Raw genomic sequence first — 18,820 nt, forward strand, 5'->3', positions numbered from 1 at the left:
TTTAACAGCGGCTTGGCGGGGGCATTTTGTGATAAGGTCGGTGGATGGGAGGTTTGTGGCCGAGATTTGGAAGTGTTGGTCTCTCTCTGAGGAAGATGTGGAGGTTATCGAGATGGAGTTCAGTGTGGCTCTCGGATCTTGATTTGCTGATGTGTCGGCGGGTCGGCTGGCGGAGGGAGTTGATGGGCTTGCAGGTGGCGTGGTAGCCTGAGGCATGTCTCGTCGCGTCGACACGTGTACGGTGGCGTGTCTTCACATTGTCAGATGACTGTGGACGGATGAGGTGGCAGTAGGATGAGGTGAAGCAGTACAGGCCCCTCATGTGCAATCGTGACGATGGCGACCAGCGCAGGCGAGGCGAGGTGGATGCAGCACAGTGGGAAGAGCCAGGTTTTTGGGGAGCGTCTCGCGTGCACAGAGGCAGCAGCGGCGAGACAGCAGCAGCAGAGCCCTGTCGCGGTGGAGGGACGAGTGACCGGGATGCCTTCAGCACTCTCGCACCACACTCCCCGTCGCCCACCACACACACGTCGTCGTCGCCTCGCTGTCCGCTGACCGCACGCCTCGTTCCCCATGCGCGACGCTGTGCCCCCTCCCTCGCACCACCCCTCGGCCAACCAGGATACTGCTGCTGCCCGCCGTCGGGATCTGCGGCAACATGACGCACCCACGGCACCTTCTCTTGCATCTGAACGCCAAGCCCCAGACGCCCTTCACCACCATCATGCCACGATAGTTCGAGCAGAAGCCGTGCATGCCAGCAACGAGCCCTCGCCCTACCACGACCAACACGCCATCGATGTCCTGAGAGAGCTCGCGCGGGGAGACCATGCTGCTGCCAGACCGGGTCCTGTCCTCGCCTCTCTACGCACAGCATCGGCCGAGCGCATGAGCATCAACCCTGCACATGGTATCGCAGAAGCTCTTCGGTCGCCCGCCGACACCACGCCTGTGACACCCACCGCCAGCCCGCCCACACGGCCGAGAGCAGACACCGAGCGAACAAACAGCGAGTCGACGAGCATAGCGCAAGTGCAATACACCATGCCAGACACCGCGAACATGGACGGCGCTTTGCCTGAAGACGATGGCATGCGGGCACTGCGCCAGAAGCTCCAAGAGATTAAGGAACTCGCTGTGTCGACGGAGGAGAAGGCAAAGAGGATGCATCAGCTCATGATGCAAGACTATGCCAGACACAAAGACCTAGGACACCTCACGCCGCCGGATAGTCCGGCGTCAGGAGGGCATGAAAGCGACGGCCTGGAAGCACCTCTGCTAGGAGCCGCAGCTTTGCCTATTGATCCTAGCAATCCATACAACCTACGACCTGGGGACCTCGATATTGTTTTCACTCCTCTGCCCAAGGCGCCGCGGGATGTCGAAGGCGATGATGATGAAGCTGTGATTGACGACGATGAACCGGAGTTGGGCTGTATGCACTACAAGCGAAATGTCAAAGTGCAATGCTTCGATTGCCAACGATGGTTCCCTTGTCGGCATTGTCATGATCAGTCAAAGGACCTGCCGTTTCCGCATGCTCTAAATCGGCACAAGACGCAGAACATGCTCTGTATGCTCTGTCAGACTCCACAGCCGGCAGCGCATGAGTGCATGAACTGCGGTAACTATGCCGCGTGGTACTTTTGTTCCAAGTGCAAACTCTGGGACAACGACACAAATAAGAGGATCTATCATTGCGATGATTGTGGCATTTGCCGTGTGGGTGAAGGATTGGGCAAGGATTTCGTGCACTGCAAGCGTTGCAATGTGTGCATATCCATCTCCACATCTGCTGCGCATCCCTGCATAGAGAGGGCTACGGAAGGCAATTGCCCGCTCTGTTTAAATCTCATGTTCGAAGCCAAAGTCCCTGTTGTCAGCTTGCCATGCGGACATTACATGCATGGCGATTGCTATAAGGATCTGATGGCGGTGACGTACAAGTGTCCGGTGTGCAGCAAAAGTGCTGTGAATATGGAGCTGCAATGGCGGAAGCTGGATGAGGAAATAGCGATCCAGCCCATGCCTGAGGAGGACCTCGAAGGACTGCTGCCGCATGTTGAAGGCTCAGAACAGCCTGAAGAGCAAACAGATGGCCAAGCGCATGCTCCACCACCACGAAGACCGAGGACCGTGTGGATAGGCTGCAATGATTGTGGAGCCCGAACTTGGTCTCCATTTCACTGGCTTGGCCTCAAATGTCAAAGATGCGACAGCTACAATACGAACCAGATGACACCGACAGCACACCACGAGACAGAAGCCGAGAGGCTGTTACGACAGCAGACACAGTCGGTGCATCGTCACGACTTTACTGGTAACGATGTCCTTCGAAACGCTGGCATCGGAATGCCCGATGAAGCAACAGAAGTCCAGACTCAATTCCTTCAGACTCCCGAGTCACCTTCCCAGCAGCCGCTTCCCTCGAGCTCGCCACGGTTGGCGGCTGGTGCTCAATCGCCAGGTCGCTACTTTGTTACCAACGAAGAGATCCGTCGACCGAGCTTTTCAGGACGGTTTTCAGCACCGAGTATGCCCAACCTGCCGACCTTGTCCAACCTACCAGATATTCCCCGCATGCCACGAATGCCTGCGTTACCAAACATGCCCAATTTACCGAATCTTCGACAAAACTTCCCTAACATGCCAAATATGCCAAACGTCGAGCTGCCGCGCTTTTCACCTTACGAGATGATGGATGCGGTGAGTCGCAGTCTTTCTCCAATGCGATATTACCTTCGAGGACTGGATGTTACGGACGATCAGGAGGACTTACCGCCCCTTGCGAGGAGAAATCTCCCAATGCTTCACCGCTCCGCGAGTATTCAGAGTGATTCTGCTGTTCCGAGAATGGGATCGAAGTTGAGATCAAGTTCGGACGTGGACTCTATCGGGCTCTTCGGCAGTGGAGATGAGGCTGTTCAGGACGATGATTCGGAGAATGGGCTCGAGACGGTGGAAGGGAGTAGTGCGGAAGAGAGCGCGGATGAGGATGAAGAGGATGATGCTGATATGATTGATGATGATGAAGTTGACGATGCTCCTGGTTTGCCGGGGAAGAAGAAGGACAAGTTGGAATTTGAACTGATTGGACATCGGTGAGAGAGTTATTGCATGGCGACGGGATTGTAAGCGGGCATATAGGTGCACCCAGGAAATCATTGATTTATCGTTGAAAGGAAAACATCTTTTGCTGAGCCTGAGGAATATCGTTCACTTGGTTTGTTCGAGGTCGGCCCATAGCTGTCATTTTGGACTTCGCCACGCATCTTTGAAAAAGACAATCGCAATCCAATTTGGAAATCTTGACTTCCGTTGTTTGTTCACGCACACACCTGACGCGCTTACCGAAATACCTCCTGCCGGGCTTTTGACGTTGCTTGGCTGACATCGCAGTTTGTGCTCCGCATGGAGTTCATCAGTACTATCTACGTATCATACACAAGGCCATACCCGCTCAGTCATCGTCTTCTTCCAAAGAAGGACAAGGTCAGTGACGGCAGCGGAGAGAACCTGTGTAAAGGGAGCCGCTGGAAAAAATAACGAGTCGGTCACCACGGCGGCATCAGGGAGTGGCACAGAAGAAGCAAAGGACAGACAGTGGCGTAGAGCCGAGCCGCGGCAACAAAGAGCGATCGGCCAGCACAGAAGGTCTGTACTCGTTTTCTTTTTTGGCCACGTACTACTCGTTGCATCAGCTAACACGTTTCAGAAGAGTAGTTCAGAGCCACAACTACAAAAGACGGTGCCACTAGCACTACCTCAAACCCAGGACCAGACTCTATGTGTCAGCATGAGCCAAGCTACTCGATCTGCACCACCTCAGCCCAAATAGTGCGAGGACTCTGACGAGGAAGCTCGAATTCCTCTCTGGACAGATTGCAGAGGAACTAGGCCGGGTGTCATCCGCTCCTGGGAGCAGCGAGAAAAACACCGTCTCTGTAAAAGCAGCAAAGTCCGAGATGGAAGCCAAAGTGTATAGTATATCCTCCAGCTTTGACCCAAATATCATCATCTACTTCACCGCGAACTCGAGATCTCAATGCGGCAAACTCCTCCTCAAATCCACAATCCTCTGCGTCGCAGCATCAAATTCCCCCCGATCAATCCACCCCTCCCTCAAAGCCCTCACAATCCCCTCATGTGCCTCCTGTCCCTGACTCACCAACCTCACCGACGCCAACACAATGTCCATCCCCGCCTGCACAGCTCTCACCGCCAAATCCCCCGTACTCCCCAAAGCCTTAATACTCCCCGCCTCCAACGCATCCGTAATCGTCACACCCCTAAACCCCAATCTCTGTCTCAACTCCCCTTGCACAATATTCCGACTCAATCCAGCTGGGTTGTCTGAATCCAACGCAGGATAAATCGCCCAAGACGTCATGATCATTTTGACGTTACTTTGATTGATCGCTGCAGTATAAGGTAACATATCCGTTCCTCGTAACTCATCAGCTGAGAGATTAATCGTCACGGGCTTGAGATCTGTATTCTCATCTGCTGCCGCAGCACCTAATCCGGGAAAATGTTTCGCTGTTGCGGGATAATTCTGTGATTGGAGAGCTGAGATCCACGCTGCGGCGGAGGATGAGACGATGTTGGGGTCTGAAGAGAAAGAACGTTGTTCACGATCTGTAAAGTCGTTTTCGTTTCTGTGGACGTCGAGGACGGGGGCGAGGTCGCCGTTTATGCCGAATTGGGAGAAGATTTGAGCTACGGTTTGGCCGGCTTGAGTTGCGGAGGTTAGAGGGTCGGAGGAGGAACCGATGGATTTGGCGGAGGTGGAGGGGCCGCCTGGGAGGCGGTTTACGATTCCGCCTTCTTGGTCTGTTACCAGGAGGAGGGGGTAGCCTGGGTAGGAAGGTGATTGGCGGTAGGCGTTTTGGAGGTTGCGGATTTGGCCGGGCAGGTCGTTGGCTTTGTCGATGTTTTCGCTGTAGAAGATTACGCCGCTGACTTTGCCGTCGCGGGTTGCGGTGAGGAGTTCATCGGGGATGTTGGGGGCTGGGTAGGACCAGATTATGTGGTGGCCGACGGCTATGTCGTCTGCGTCTGCTTGGACGAAGGTGGTGATGGTGGCCAGGAAGGCGGCTGTTGATACAGTCAATCGCATCTTGCAAGTATTGTTGTTGAAAGTATTTCAATGGAGTGAGGTCAACTAGAGTGCAGTAAGCTCCTGTTCATCCTGGGCGTGAGAGAAATAGAGTTTTGATATCCTTGAGCATCAATTACAGATGCGGCATGTACCTTGCCACAAGGACAGCCGCACAATATGATCACAAGTATCGCCGACTTCAAGATCTGATTGTAGCACTATCAGGTGTTGAATCTTGCAAGGGAGGTTTCACCATGGCACCTCTTCACCTTCATACACTTCTGGTCCTTTCCCTTCTTTCTTCCAATCAGGCACGTGAATGTTGAAAAATTTGCCATTTTGTGATCTGTCGGCCTTGAGGATGATGTCTTTGAGACTAGAGACGCCGACCTCAACAGGAAGGTCCGCATTTTGGCTTCCAAGATCGGTTCTCAGCCACTACGGTGATGTCAGTAATAGCTGCGTGCGAACAGGTTGACCACACTTACACCAGGAGATACGGCAAGGAACGTGAATTCCTTGTGATCTAGCGCGTACAAAGCCGTGAGCATGTTCATGCCTGCTTTAGTGACCTTGTACGCATGACTCGGTGTATTCGCGTGTCGCGAGGCATAAGAGATTGAACCCAGAGTGGACGAGCTTGCATAATATCAGCAGATGATATCAGAGTCGGACGGGAAATATCGCTCACATGTTGATGACTTTCTTCTCGTTCCCGCTTTCCAAAAGTGGCAAGAAGGCGGCAGTCACGACTTGTGCGCTCACGAGGTTGGTATTCAAGATTTCTCGCAAGTCTGCGGCTTTGACCGATCGCACTCCGTCCGGTGTAAATGACCCTTGACCAGCATTGTTTACCAGGACGTCCAGAGAGGGTGTGTGCTTCTGGATTTGAGTAACTCCTCCTTGCACGCTATCTTCCTTGGTCAAATCTTTGATAACGATGTTGACGATGCGTTCCTCAGAAGCATCAATCAATTTCTGGAGCTCCACGCTAGGGCCTCGCGTGATGGCAAAGATCTTGGAGACCTGTGTTCTGGGCAATTGAATGAGCTGTTTGACGAGTTCGAGGCCGATGCCACGAGAAGTTCCAGTGATTGCGTATGTCGACATTTTGAGCGTTTGCATATGAGTGCTCGGGCACTTTGGTTGCTTATACCAGCGATTTATAGCTCAGTCACCATCTTGTGCGTGTCATGGATCTCTCGTCGACCGGGATCGGTAAGAGGATTGCTCTGTCGTCGTTGTGAAACGGGAGAAGGCTGCGCTAACTCCGGAACTACTCCCTAAGGAAGCAACGACATTTCGCGGTCGCATGTGGACCCGGGCATAGGAAGACTGCGAACCCGAGCAGCAGAGGGAAACACGGATCGGGAGGCGCCATGAGAGCTCGCCGAATGTTGGTGTAGGGCTGCTGTCCGACGTCGTTTCGCTCCTCTTGGAGACGTTGTCTCGCTCTTGGCTCGATGCCGGAGCCTTGAAATTTTGATTCACTGTTTTGTTTGGTCGCGTCAAAATGGCTTGTCGCGCGTGATTGCGCTTTCCTTCTCGCGTTCTTCGTCACTTGGATACTCTGTTTCATCCACTGCACGCGAGTTCTGCTTTCATGGTCAACTCCCTCACATACGACTGGTACTGCAATCCGCGACTTCTCGCGTTACGAGGCTTGAAGAGCATCATTGTTCGCGAAGCACTCCTCATCGCCTAACCCTAGCGGTCGTTCTGCCGGCTTCTGCTTCACGCGTCACCCTACCCTTGGAGACGACGCACTCAATCACTGCGGACGTTTGCGGATGATGCGTGTCCGATGATGGAGCCTTGAGAGATGGAGTGCTCCTCTGCCCACACCACCCGACCCTTCAACTACGAAACGCCAAGACAAGCTTTTCCACGTCCGTAAGCTGAAGTGTTCCCGAAGCCTAATATCTGTCGCCAAGGTGCGGCAGTATACAACGCAGGCTGGACTGATGATGAGCGCTTCCCATCGACTGCTCATGAAACTAGCTGTCGCCTCCCAGGCGAATCGCTCTGCCGCGCCAAGATTCACTGCCGGAGGCTATCGAAGGAACGGCCATGTCCGCCATGAGCAACACCTTTGGAAAGACCGGGCTGAACCGGAGAACCATTCAGGTTGAACCACGCAGAGTCATCTAGACCTGGGTTGTCCGGCATGCACGATATGAGACCTCAACACCCTATGGCCGGAGTGCAGGCTACGGGTGGTCTCAGACGTTGGGCATAGTGCCGGGTTTGAGCCCGTGTCCGACATACACGTATAGGCGCCACAATAGATCCCACGAAGTCGACAATTTGTCAACCTCCACGACCTTGAAAGGTAGATGGAGAACATGCCAAGCTTGTGTTATCGTTATGCTGAGAGGCGGCAGACTTGTGTGTACCCACTCAACCACTGTAGCCAGACAGCAGTGCTACCACTATCAATCTTGCTCACAGCATTGATATGATATCCTTGCCATATCTGTTCGACCTACCTCAAAGAGGTGTTGAGCCGCAGTCCAAGAGTCCATCAAGGTGTATGCGCCAAGTCGGCGGTAATAGACGGGTTTCCTCGTGCAGGTGGGAATTTTTCATCCTCTCCCAATGACAGCGAAGGCTAAGAGCATAACCCACGTCGATGCCCACGCAGCCCACGTAGCAGCCCACACCGGATCCAGTAACAACTCTCCGGCTACAGTAGCCTATCGCGAACGTCACATTACCACAAGCCGCCCACTTTCTTCTGCTTTAAGTAGGAGGCGATCCGGCATGGACCAGTCGCACAATTCGCGCAGTACCAACAATGGGTGTCAACGAGAAGCAGCCTCACGTGGCTGTCGATACCAGTGACACAAGTTCTGAAGAACGACCCGCACCACTTTCAAGCGAGAAGCCGACGACCAATAGTGAGGCGGAACAACAAACGACAACTCCACCCAAGAATTCGAGATGGCGACGTATCGTAGGAGTGCTATGGGACTCCTTCGACGGAACACCGCAGGAACGACGCTATGTCCGCAAGCTCGATACGTTTCTCCTGTCGTACATGTGCTTGGCATATTTCATCAAGCAGCTCGATCAGACGAACATCTCCAATGCGTTCGTCTCGGGCATGAAAGAGGACCTGGAGCTGTATGGCAATGAACGGAACTGGTTAAATACGTGGTTCAATATCGGGATATTACTGGGCACGATACCTAGTCAGATGATTCAGCTCCAGCATATTCGCCCGAGCATCTGGATCCCGTCATGTGAGATCTTCTGGAGCATCCTGGTCGTTGCAATGGCGTTTGCGAAGAACGTGGAGACGCTGTACGCACTCCGGTTCTTCGTGGGTTTCGCCGAGGCTTGTTGCTTTCCAGGATTTGCGGCGCTGCTTGGTGGATGGTATGGTACAAATCAGCTTGTAAGTCCTCCCGGGTGATGATGGGGCCGACTGGTGCTTCGGTCGATGAAAGAATTGCTCACATCATGATGTAATAGGCTAAACGTGCTGCTCTCTTCGAGCAATCCTCTGCTATCGGAAACATGTTCTCCGGTTACCTTCAGGCTGCGCTGTACAAAGGCATGAACGGTAAAGCTGGCCTGGCGGGTTGGCAATGGATGTTCGTCATTGATGGGCTCATCGGCATCCCCATCGGAATCTGGGGCATGTTCGCAGTTCCAGATCTACCGCATAACACGAGAGCTTTCTACTGGACTGCAGCTGACAAGGAGTACACGATTGAACGTACTCAGAAGCTTGGAAGGCCCGCGACGCCACCTTTGACATTCAAGGCCGTGTGGGGCGTCTTCACTAACTGGAGGCTTTGGTTGTTCATTTTGCCTTACAACATGGTAAGTAACACCTTCAGGCGTCAGTCACTGTTGCTAATGACGAGAAACAGGTCGGCCAAGCCATCAGCGGTATCAAGTACTTCAACCTCTACTTGAAGTGGGATGGCTGGAGTGTCGTTCACACGAACCTCCTTCCAACCGGAGGCGATGCTCTCAGTGTCGTTTCTGCATTGTTCTTCGGCATCCTAGCTGATCAGACTGGATACAATGCCACTCTGGTCTGCCTCATTCAGGGACTCGTTGTTGTCAGCAACGGAATGCTTGCAGCGTGGTGCTCAGGCCACTCGCTCAACAAAGGCAGTCTGCTGTTTGCCTACTACCTTTCCTATGCTGGCCTTGCAGCCCAGCCGATCGTTATTGTGAGTGCCACTCCCTTTCATGATAGATCAAGCTTTGAAACATTGCTAACACTCACTCAAACAGTCCTGGGGCAACCACCTCGCAGCATCTGATCCCATCTTACGACAAATGCTCGTGGCATGCGGTAACGTGGCATCGTACACTTTCAACGCATGGCTTCCTCTTGTCGCTTTTCCGACTTACGATGCTCCGATATACAAGTATGGCTATCAGATCCTGGTCATGTTCAGTGGGCTGGCGGTCATCGGTGTTATCTCCATGCATGTCTTGAGGGAAAAGTTCGCACAGAAAAGTAGCAGGTCTGGGACGTGAAGAAAACACATTATATTGAGAGCGTGTAAGATATGGCAAGAGTAGGACATGATTTCACGACTAGCATTGGGATAGCATTGGGATAGCATTGGGATAGCATTGATTGTGGCAACTGTGTATGATAGCGCACGATAAAATAGAGCAAATTCACGCTGAGAAGAGGGCACAACTGTGTGCCACGAGCACGATTGCAGCATTGACTCCACTGATGCTATAGTGAATGCTGCTCGTGCCATATGTATATATCTCGCTCCTGGAGATCTTGTAACCAGAACTTCAATTGCCGAACCAAACTCCGGAATCCTCAACTCGATCAACAATGTCTTCGTCCAATCCTCCCAAATCTTCTAACCCGCCCAAGTCTTCCAACCCGCCTAATCCGCCCAAGCCACCTTACCATGCTCCAGGCTGGGATCGCACTCTTCCTGGTCCGCCACCTAAGAAAGGCACGCCAAGTTGTCCGACGAAATTTGGAGGGGAGTGGCTGGCAAGGGGAGGAGATGGGAAGACTGGCTCTGGTGAGAAGAAGTAAAGTGACTTGTAGTTGAGGGGTGACATGGGCTGTGTGTTGGGGGAGGTGATGGGTGAAGAGTCGTGTTGGGATAGTCGTATGTAGGGAGGAAATTTTGTCGTAAGACTGAGCTGAATCGTTCGTCAATGTATCTCTGTGAGCGTGATTTCGAGGTGAGGCTGCTCTGTTGGGAGCGACGCGCCCTGGTCAAGTCGTCCACGGAGGCATTTCCGAATATTGTGATCAGTCCAACCGTTTCGTTCCCGAGTCACTAACTGTCTGGTCTTCCTCACCCGCTTCTTCGTCTTCATCGTCGTCATCATCGTCTTCTTCATCCGCTTCTTCATCTTCATCGTCTTCATCGTCTTCATCACCGTCCATCTTCGTGGGCCTGCGCAGAGCTTCCGGTGGGTGCCAGAAGATGTCCCTGATAGCTTCAACATCGCTCTTGAGTAATTCCTTGCGACCAGGTCTTGCATCAATCGCATTTATAACATGCTGAACCAGACCCGCAGCCACATCGAGCTCGTCTTCGCCCATCTCTTCGGAAGCCTGGTAGTCCACGAGAACTTCTGAACGTTTGTGGTCAGTGCCAAGATCGATGTAGCAGTACACTGTGGTCTCCCCAACATCGTCATCATGATAAGGTATCTCATCGTCGATACTCCCTTCCATATAGAGTTTGCGCAACATGGACAATTGCCCTGCTGGACCTTTGCACACGAAGTCCCACAGTGATGCTGCTCTTAAACGACGGGCCATGGCATCACGCTCAATGTTCCAGACGTTCAATTTGAATGTGCAAGTGTTGTAATATACCGGTAGGACCTCGCAACGCACAAGATTGCATACTTCGGCGAGGGGTATCGGATACGGTGCGTCCAGTGGCTTTGTGTCTGTGTCGAAGTCTCTCAGATAGAGCTCGTAGATATACACACGAAGCTCAGCTGGCAGCTCCAGAAAGTGATTGAATGTTTCGCCATCGTCAGCCTCATTCAATTTGAGAATGGCGTTCAAGACACGCAAGCGTTTTGCCTCCTGAGAGCTCGCTAAGCCTCGTGCTATACAGAATGCACGCAGCTCAGCCACAGAACATTGATCGTAATTGAGCAAGCCCCGTTGTCCACGAATTTGCTTCTGCAAGAGCTCCTCTTTGGGTGTGCTGAATTTGACCGGGCGGCCAGCATCTCGTAATAAGGCCCGGATCTCTGGCTTTGTAAGATGAGCGTCACACCTCAACTTCCAGAAAGACTTCTGGTAATCCCACTGTCGTAACAGAGGATAACCACCAGTCCACAAGACCTGCACCATGTTGGATGGCTGAGCTTGTTCCCTGTGGCGGTGAAGCCGAAGACGTAGTGACGATAGGACCGGCAGTGACAACTCGTGCGCCGGAGAGTAGATGAAATCGAGTGCTGAGAGGTAGGTTCTTGTCTGATTGTTAGTGCAAATCGGAAGTGCTTCTGAATTTAGGGGTTGCAAATGACTGCACGCTCACTTGCAATAGTTTCGGCGGGCATCTGCAGTTCTCCTCAATTTCATCGACGTTTAGAACTCACTCTTCCTACTGCATGTGAGATACCACGTGGACAACGGCTCAGGATGCCTTGTGATTGCCTCGCTCGTCGTGTCGAACGCGTGCTCGTGACCAGCAAATACGTCCAGCTACGAAGCATTCCGTGCGTGTCCATGCGCTGTTCTATTCATTGGCCCGCTCTCGTGCCAGGTCTTACTCACTTCAACGATGTGGTCACGGTGTTTGCGTCTGATCAGCGTTGCAGGACATTGAGGTCACGATGCTTCGTCACCAGCTTCTTCCCTTCAGTCTCACGTTATGTCTTCTGTCGAGCTCATCGACTTTCTCGTCATTTTTTTTTTGCTTGCTTTCGAGTTGGAAAGGGCCAACATGCTTCGCGCTGTTGTCATTTCAGGTCATGTCGTACCTTCAAAAAGACTTCAAGCTTCGCCCAGACCCACATTCTGGCAAAAAATCGTTCCGACTCCGGCAAGAGATTCTCACGGCTGGCATGATGACATGAACATCGATCTGCTGGCTTTCATGCGCTCTTCATATCATTCCATTTCGTAGACAGCATTTCATAGCAACACGAAATTCGTGGCTCCAAATTCTTTCTGTACCTGCATATTCTCCGTCATGTCCCCCTCAGCCACAGCGACCGACGATCCTCTCTTCACACAGCAAGAGATTCCAGGAAAAGGGAAAGGACTTGTCGCAAATCGTAGCATACCGGCTGGCACGCTTCTGATCAGTGAAGAACCTCTCTTCACCACAGAAAGTCTGCAAGATGCGGACACAATCGAGAAAGACCTTGCCGCAATAGTCAAAGCCCTTCCCAAAGACGGCCAACGAGCCTTCCTATCCCTGCACAACAATTTCAAAGGCGAACCCAACCCATTCAGCAATATCGTCCGTTCCAATGGCTATCCTCTGGGCCCCAGCAGTGGCATCGGCGGAATTTTCCCTCTCGTCTCCAGAATAAATCATTCTTGCCTGCCCAACGCGCAGCATTCCTGGAACAGCACACAAAACCGCATGCTGGTTCATGCAGTTCGAGAAATCGAAGAAGATGAAGAACTCACACTTTCCTACCTCAATGGCGGACCTTCGACGACCCGACAAGAAATCCTAAAACAGAATTTTAGATTTACGTGCACTTGCGAATTGTGCTCGCTTTCCCCGCAACAGCTCAAAATTTCCGATGCGCGGCTCAAGCGCGCTCAAGAACTCGACTCCAGTATCGGCGACCCAAAGACTGTACGCAATGCTCCGGAACGCGCATTGAGAGATTGTAGAGCTCTTCTCGACATCTACCAGAAAGAGAAGGTGTCGGATCTGCGGTTGCCTAGGTTATACTACGACGCGTTCCAGATCGTCGCAATGCATTCGGACGCTGCACGAGCCGCGGCTTTTGCGAGAAGAGCGAGGGAGTCGAGGACAATTTGCGAGGGAAAGGACAGTGATGAGGTGGAGAATTTGTTCATGCTGGAAAAGAGCCTGGAGATGTATGAGAATTTTGGTGTGACAAAGAAGTGGAAGTCGAAGGTGGGAGATGGGCTGACAGAAGAAGAGGAGGAGAAGTTTGAGAAGTGGTTGTGGATGGAGAAGTCGTGATGAGCGACTGGAGGACTACACATGACGTGTTGTGTACGCATCCGCTCTCGCTTGTTTAGCTTGGCGAGGATATGGGCTATTTGCATCCTTCTGCGCTACCATTTCCCCGCTACCGCAGTATCAGTGAGAGCTATACACCCTTTGGCGGCTTCGGCAAACACATTTCGCGCTCCAGAAGTGGCTTCAGCCTTGGACAATCGCCATGAACAGTCACTCTCTTGAGTCCTCTGAACCTGCGCAGCCAATTGATCATCTCGAGCCTCAATGCGCTGCGTAGAGGCCCTGGCCGTCCATTACTGCGAAGAATCGTTTCCGGCTCGGACGCCCATATGTCAACTTCTCGAAGTGCAGCCAGATGCTGAATCAGGCCATCAACCTCTTGGACGTGGAAAGATATCCAGCTGCGATCAAGTATGAAAGCAAGGCGATGGACATGTGGCAATCTTCTTGGACTAGTGAACGAATGGAACCGATTGTGCGATTCAACGGTCCGGAACAAAAAGGTTTCAGACGATAGAAGATGGGGAGAGCTTCGTCGTGGAGCTATTGCAACGTCAGTCCGCAGTTTCTCTCCGAAAAGCTCAAGCACTTCCCTGATGGTTGACCCGAAGAATTGAGAGATGCTCACCGAGCTCAGGTCCGAGCAGCAATTCGCGCGGGATGGAATTACTGCGCCCGTAATTCTCCGCCGACCTTGGTATCAGGTCTATTCCACTGATCTCTGTGTGCTTGTCTCGGGTCAGAGGACAGAGACGAACTTTTTTTGCTTGCGACCAGATACAGACACCACTCTTTGGGAGTACCAGAGCCTGCTTAAGAATCATTTCACGTATCTCCAACGGCAAATCTAGGAGTCGAAAGGTTCCGCTTCTAGTCATGCCTTGACGAAGCCCGAGGAACATGGGGACAGACCGAAGATCGAGCGACCAAGTCGCCTGTGCAATTGAAGCTATGTCTGACACTCCGGGTGCATGGGCGACAATAGGCACCTCGTATGTCGACAATGCAGCACTGAATTTTCTGCTGAACGTCCAAGCCTTCGACTCATTCGATCTCTCGTCGGCCGTGCGTTAGAAATTTCTGAGACCGAGCCTACAGAAGACTCCCACTGCTATGTTGCCGTAATACTGGAATGTTCGGATGATCCATTGCATGATGGTGACCTCCGATTGCGCCTCGTTGTCGTCACTGAGAAGCGCGATAGCCATGATAATCAATTGTGCTGCAGTGAAGGGAGGTGCAGTGGTAACCGAGCCTTTGTGAGGCCCTATCAACTCTTGGATCTCGCGTTGGAAGCTCCGAAGGTCAGTGATATCGGATGCCATGCTGGTATGAAATGCAGGTTTGGATGGGTGAGGCCAGAAATTTTCTATTGAGGCACAAGGGCAGTCTTATCTACTTGCCTCGTGTTTGCTGCACATGAACGATCTCACGATCGCTCTTTCTCGAAATGAGAGCAGACTGAATTCGAATGCTTGAGATATTGCCGAAGGCGTGGAAGAACACTTCACGACTCATTTCGTTGAGCGTAGATTTCTGCGCATTGCACTAGTCTCTATATGCTCCCGCGTAGTATCAAGAAGAGCGCGTAGAGCAAAGGACGAATCGATGATGAAGTAGTCACCATGAAGCTCGACGTTACAGGAGATCGGCACCTCGATCCAATTTCCCCAGACTTTTCTGCATGAGCGGCAGCTACGGAGGTAGCCGTGCCTTAGCGTGACCCCTCCTTCTGGGTTTCACAAAGAGCCTACCAAAGTATGCAGGTACCTCCGTACCATGTCACTGCAAGTCAGACGCGTGGTCGCCTTCGAGGCTGACGGCCGAGTGCGACGCACTTCACGTTGATGTTCGTTGTAAGAACAACTGGCATTAGGATGAACCGGGCGGATGCCAATGGATGACTCGGCAGTCACGAGACCCTGGCTGCGGCCACGCGAGCAGTGACGTCGGCGCTAGGACCGACAATAGGACTCAGCGACGCGCAGCGCAGCGGCGACAGGAACGCGATGCCTTGAAACTGATGCCAATGATGGAGGTGGATCCGGGGAGGGAGAGGCGATGCTTCCGTACAGGCAATCATATTGCGGCCGATGAGCAACCCAAGTGCAGCCGGCATCTGGCCCGACGCATGTCACCAGGAATCGAGGTACTTCTCATGAGACACAGCTGGCGGGAGTGGGGTGGTCTAGCTCACGCAATGGCTCCCCCTAAGCCCAAACAGCCTCATCCTGTGCCTCGTGACCGGCTTTCCAGCATCTTCTGGAAAACGTACGACGAGGCAACTGCGCGCAACGGCCATAAGAGAGTCAGTGTCGCAGGCAGATGCAAGGTACCCGTCCATTGAGTGAATAAAGCAGCCTCAAGTGCCCACTCGTATCGAGGCAGTGAGACAAGTCACGCGACATCACCTCACTTGGGCAACGAGCTTACCTTACCTTGCCTGAGACTTCATCACCTCAACCTCATCCCTTCTCCTTCGACTCATCGACCAACATCCAAACCACTACCACCACGCGCAACACTTCAACTCAGCAAGACCAACCTCACCTCACCAGTCCTTCTCCCAAGCACAACAACCACCCAACAGTAAGTCTTTCACTCTTCAATAAAGCAATGGCGCGACTCTCTCCCCTGCTAGCACTGCCATTGAGTCACGAACCACAGCATAGCATCAGCTTACACCTCGCGACGCACCTGCTAACACTCTCTTTCCAGTGACTCGCACTCAGAAGGCCAACAACCGTGACCACGTCGGTCTCGCCAATGGCACAGCTGCTCCAGAAGAGCACCTGCCACGCTACTTCGCAAAGCACGGCTACGACGGCGTCAATCCATCCAGCACCAAGAAGCAAGGTCAAGGCCGCGGCAACTGGTGCGTCCCACATCTCACTCAAAGCTATCCGGTCACTTCCTATGCACTGCACCTTCCTTTTACCTATCCCTTACGTCACACCCCATGACTGCCCGAACCTCCCACTAACATGCAATGTTCCATAGGGGCACACCGGGCTACACTGAGCTCGACGACCTTCCATACAACCTCACCAAGCCCAAGCGTCGCAGCAACTCGACCTCCATGGCCGCAGGCCACAACCTCTTCAAGACCAAATTCGAAGCCGATGACGATGTCATCGAATATGACGAAGACATCCACGGCCCAGATCACGCTGAGTTGGAGAAGATGAGCACCACCAGCTCCTCCGACACCATCGAAGAAGAGGAAGTCGGCGTCAAGGACAAGGAAGTCGCGTCCAAGTAAGACACTCGAACAGAGAGAGAGGAGGAATAATACCGGAAAACCAAAGACACTGGCTCTGTACAGCACAACCAGAGACTGCTGCAGGAACGACTGATTGATCGAATTGACATGACTGTGATCCTTACACAGAAATGACAGGCTGGCGGCGGACCTCACTGCTGCCTTTCTGTCTGTTTCCCTGTGAGGTGATTTTAACGAAACTTCTTCTTTGCTGTGCGGAGACTGTGCTACTACTGAGATCAAGGGAACTCCAATGAGACACGGCGAAAAGCAGCCGAGCTTCTTCGCTGGCGAGGACAGTTTTTCTCTTGAACTCTTTATCAGGAGGATGAGGAGGATGAATTGAGATGACAAGAATACATCAAGCACAGAATAACCTGTAAAACCATACTGTAGTAACGATTTCTCACACTTACCAGTTCCCTTTCATCTGAGTGACGACGTCTCGTTTCCCCAATGAGCTCATTTCAACAGTGCTGACGATGTTGAAAGCTTTCGCTGCAGTTGCGTGCTTTGGACGTACCCAGGGTCCCCAAGCAATGCTGTGGAACAAGCACGGGATGAAAGGCCGAGGAGACGCAGATCACTGAGAAACCTACTACGATTTTCGATCGTGAAGGATCAATCTTTGCTTGATCTCTATTGCTGACTACAAACCACCTCTCGCTTAATGACGAAGGCTATCATCATGCTCATGTATGCTCGTATATCATGCAGTCATTACGTTGCGCGCCTTTTCTCGCAACACACACGCGCAGAATCCCACTGTAGGAGATTTAGCCATTGACAATCACACCTCCGTTGGCGTGAATTGTCTGCCCGCTCAGCTGCTGCGAATCCGTGCTCGCAAGGAAGACCACACATGTTGCAATCTCGCTTGGCTGTCCTGGTCGTCCCATCGGAGAGCTAAACTGCTTGATCGCATCGTCATTCATCGTTGCTGGGATAAGTGGAGTCCAGACTGGGCCTGGAGCTACGGCATTGACTCGGATACCCTTGCCGACGAACTGGTTCGAGAGACCACGCGTGAAGGCCACGATGGCGCCCTTTGTGGAGGTGTAGTCGAGGAGATCTGGTCGGCCAATGTAGGCGTTTATAGAGGCGTTGTTGATGATGGTGTCGCCTTCTTGCATGTGAGGCAGGACGTATTTGGAGAGGTAGAAGAAGGCTGTTGCAAACAGTTAGTGTCCGTAAAGAGGTTTTGGGGGACCTGCGAGAAGGTGGACTTACGATGAATGTTCGTGTTGAATGTGTTCTCCCATTGCTCCTCACTCAGATCCAAAATGCTGTTGATCATCATCTGGTATGCGTGGTTGTTGAACAGAATGTTGACTGCTCCCATCTTCTCTCGTGCCGTGTCCACGACCTTCTTGCATGTGTCTTTGCTCCTCAAATCGGCCTGGTATGCGTGTGCTTTCCCGCCCTTCTCTTCTACCAGCTTCACTGTCTGATCCGCATCTTTCTTCTCTTGGTCAGAGAGGTATGTGAAGAAGACCTCAGCGCCTTCCATGGCAAAGAGGACAGCGGTTGACTGGCCGATTCCGGAGTCACCACCCGTTATCAGAGCCTTCTTGCCTTCGAGCTTGCCAGAGGCCTTGTATTCTTTGGCACCGCCTTTGCCATCGGGAACCTGAGAGATCGCTGGGGCAGGTCCGAGTTTCTGTTGGTTGCCTGGGGCTTCCTGGTGTTGGACTTCGGGCTGGAAGCCTGCGCAGGGGAATTAGTACTGAGATACGGTCCAAGGTTGTTGAGGTACTTACCGATCTCGAAAACACCTTTGCTGGACGACATTGTTGGCTGTAGTGTGCTGTTGTCCTTTGTGCTTGGTAAGAGTTAGAGTTGACAAGAAGGGAACAGGATCGAAGAGTCAGAAAAGATAGGCTCTTTCTTATGTGGTTCTGAGCTCGATACTGCTCTCTCAACTTTTAGAACATGTCGTCATGATGAGTGCGAGTGCAAAGAGAGGAAGTGAGTGAACGTCACTCTGCTCCATTGTTGACCTCTTTCCTATGCGCGTGAATCTTGGCATTATCCATCCGCGTGTCAACGTTGATGCTGGACTCACTTGACCAGCGCGTTCCTGCAGCAATGGTGTGAGGAATAGGAAGGAGGAGGGAGTTCCGCATGCTTTGAAGGTCGGCGGGCAGCACTTTCACTTTCATTATGACCACATCAATTCGCGTCAATTTGCATCATTTGTCGGACTTCACCACCGCGGGCATCGCGTCCGACTTCACCTTCCTCTCTGCGTGCGTGCTTCTTGCCATTGTCGATTTGTATTGCCGGCCTTCTTGCTCTATCTGTTACAAG

The 18,820-nt window shown here is 52.5% G+C and overlaps 9 protein-coding genes across 9 annotated transcripts; 4 read left to right on the forward strand and 5 right to left on the reverse strand.

The window, feature by feature from the left end:
• Positions 1-573: 573 nt before the first annotated feature.
• Positions 574-3,105, forward strand: RHO25_006442 (uncharacterized protein; the record flags this gene model as incomplete). Its single annotated transcript, XM_023597269.2, has 1 exon — positions 574-3,105. The coding sequence occupies one exon, from the start codon at positions 574-576 to the stop codon at positions 3,103-3,105; it is 2,532 nt and encodes an 843-aa protein (XP_023451773.1).
• A 937-nt stretch (positions 3,106-4,042) lies between these two features.
• RHO25_006443 (uncharacterized protein) lies at positions 4,043-5,119 on the reverse strand (the record flags this gene model as incomplete). The annotated part of the gene is made up of 1 exon (XM_065602787.1): positions 4,043-5,119. One exon carries the CDS (start codon positions 5,117-5,119, stop codon positions 4,043-4,045), a length of 1,077 nt encoding a protein of 358 aa, XP_065458859.1.
• Positions 5,120-5,350: 231 nt separating this feature from the next.
• RHO25_006444 (uncharacterized protein) lies at positions 5,351-6,211 on the reverse strand (the record flags this gene model as incomplete). The annotated part of the gene is made up of 3 exons (XM_023597270.2): positions 5,351-5,539; positions 5,590-5,740; positions 5,793-6,211. 3 exons carry the CDS (start codon positions 6,209-6,211, stop codon positions 5,351-5,353), a joined length of 759 nt encoding a protein of 252 aa, XP_023451774.2.
• Positions 6,212-7,898: 1,687 nt separating this feature from the next.
• RHO25_006445 (uncharacterized protein) lies at positions 7,899-9,604 on the forward strand (the record flags this gene model as incomplete). Its single annotated transcript, XM_023597271.2, has 4 exons — positions 7,899-8,501; positions 8,579-8,932; positions 8,983-9,291; positions 9,356-9,604. The coding sequence occupies 4 exons, from the start codon at positions 7,899-7,901 to the stop codon at positions 9,602-9,604; spliced, it is 1,515 nt and encodes a 504-aa protein (XP_023451771.1).
• A 754-nt stretch (positions 9,605-10,358) lies between these two features.
• On the reverse strand, positions 10,359-11,426 carry RHO25_006446 (uncharacterized protein; the record flags this gene model as incomplete). Its single annotated transcript, XM_023597272.1, has 1 exon — positions 10,359-11,426. One exon carries the CDS (start codon positions 11,424-11,426, stop codon positions 10,359-10,361), a length of 1,068 nt encoding a protein of 355 aa, XP_023451772.1.
• An 844-nt stretch (positions 11,427-12,270) lies between these two features.
• On the forward strand, positions 12,271-13,248 carry RHO25_006447 (uncharacterized protein; the record flags this gene model as incomplete). Its single annotated transcript, XM_023597273.2, has 1 exon — positions 12,271-13,248. The coding sequence occupies one exon, from the start codon at positions 12,271-12,273 to the stop codon at positions 13,246-13,248; it is 978 nt and encodes a 325-aa protein (XP_023451769.1).
• A 1,070-nt stretch (positions 13,249-14,318) lies between these two features.
• On the reverse strand, positions 14,319-14,573 carry RHO25_006448 (uncharacterized protein; the record flags this gene model as incomplete). The annotated part of the gene is made up of 1 exon (XM_065602788.1): positions 14,319-14,573. One exon carries the CDS (start codon positions 14,571-14,573, stop codon positions 14,319-14,321), a length of 255 nt encoding a protein of 84 aa, XP_065458860.1.
• An 875-nt stretch (positions 14,574-15,448) lies between these two features.
• Positions 15,449-16,510, forward strand: RHO25_006449 (uncharacterized protein; the record flags this gene model as incomplete). The annotated part of the gene is made up of 4 exons (XM_065602789.1): positions 15,449-15,556; positions 15,807-15,837; positions 15,967-16,123; positions 16,249-16,510. The coding sequence occupies 4 exons, from the start codon at positions 15,449-15,451 to the stop codon at positions 16,508-16,510; spliced, it is 558 nt and encodes a 185-aa protein (XP_065458861.1).
• A 776-nt stretch (positions 16,511-17,286) lies between these two features.
• Positions 17,287-18,301, reverse strand: RHO25_006450 (uncharacterized protein; the record flags this gene model as incomplete). The annotated part of the gene is made up of 3 exons (XM_023597275.2): positions 17,287-17,678; positions 17,741-18,217; positions 18,271-18,301. The coding sequence occupies 3 exons, from the start codon at positions 18,299-18,301 to the stop codon at positions 17,287-17,289; spliced, it is 900 nt and encodes a 299-aa protein (XP_023451767.1).
• Positions 18,302-18,820: the final 519 nt, after the last annotated feature.

This window comes from Cercospora beticola, chromosome 4, assembly GCF_033473495.1.
Source record: "Cercospora beticola chromosome 4, complete sequence".
NCBI classification, from domain to species: Eukaryota; Fungi; Ascomycota; class Dothideomycetes; order Mycosphaerellales; family Mycosphaerellaceae; genus Cercospora; species Cercospora beticola.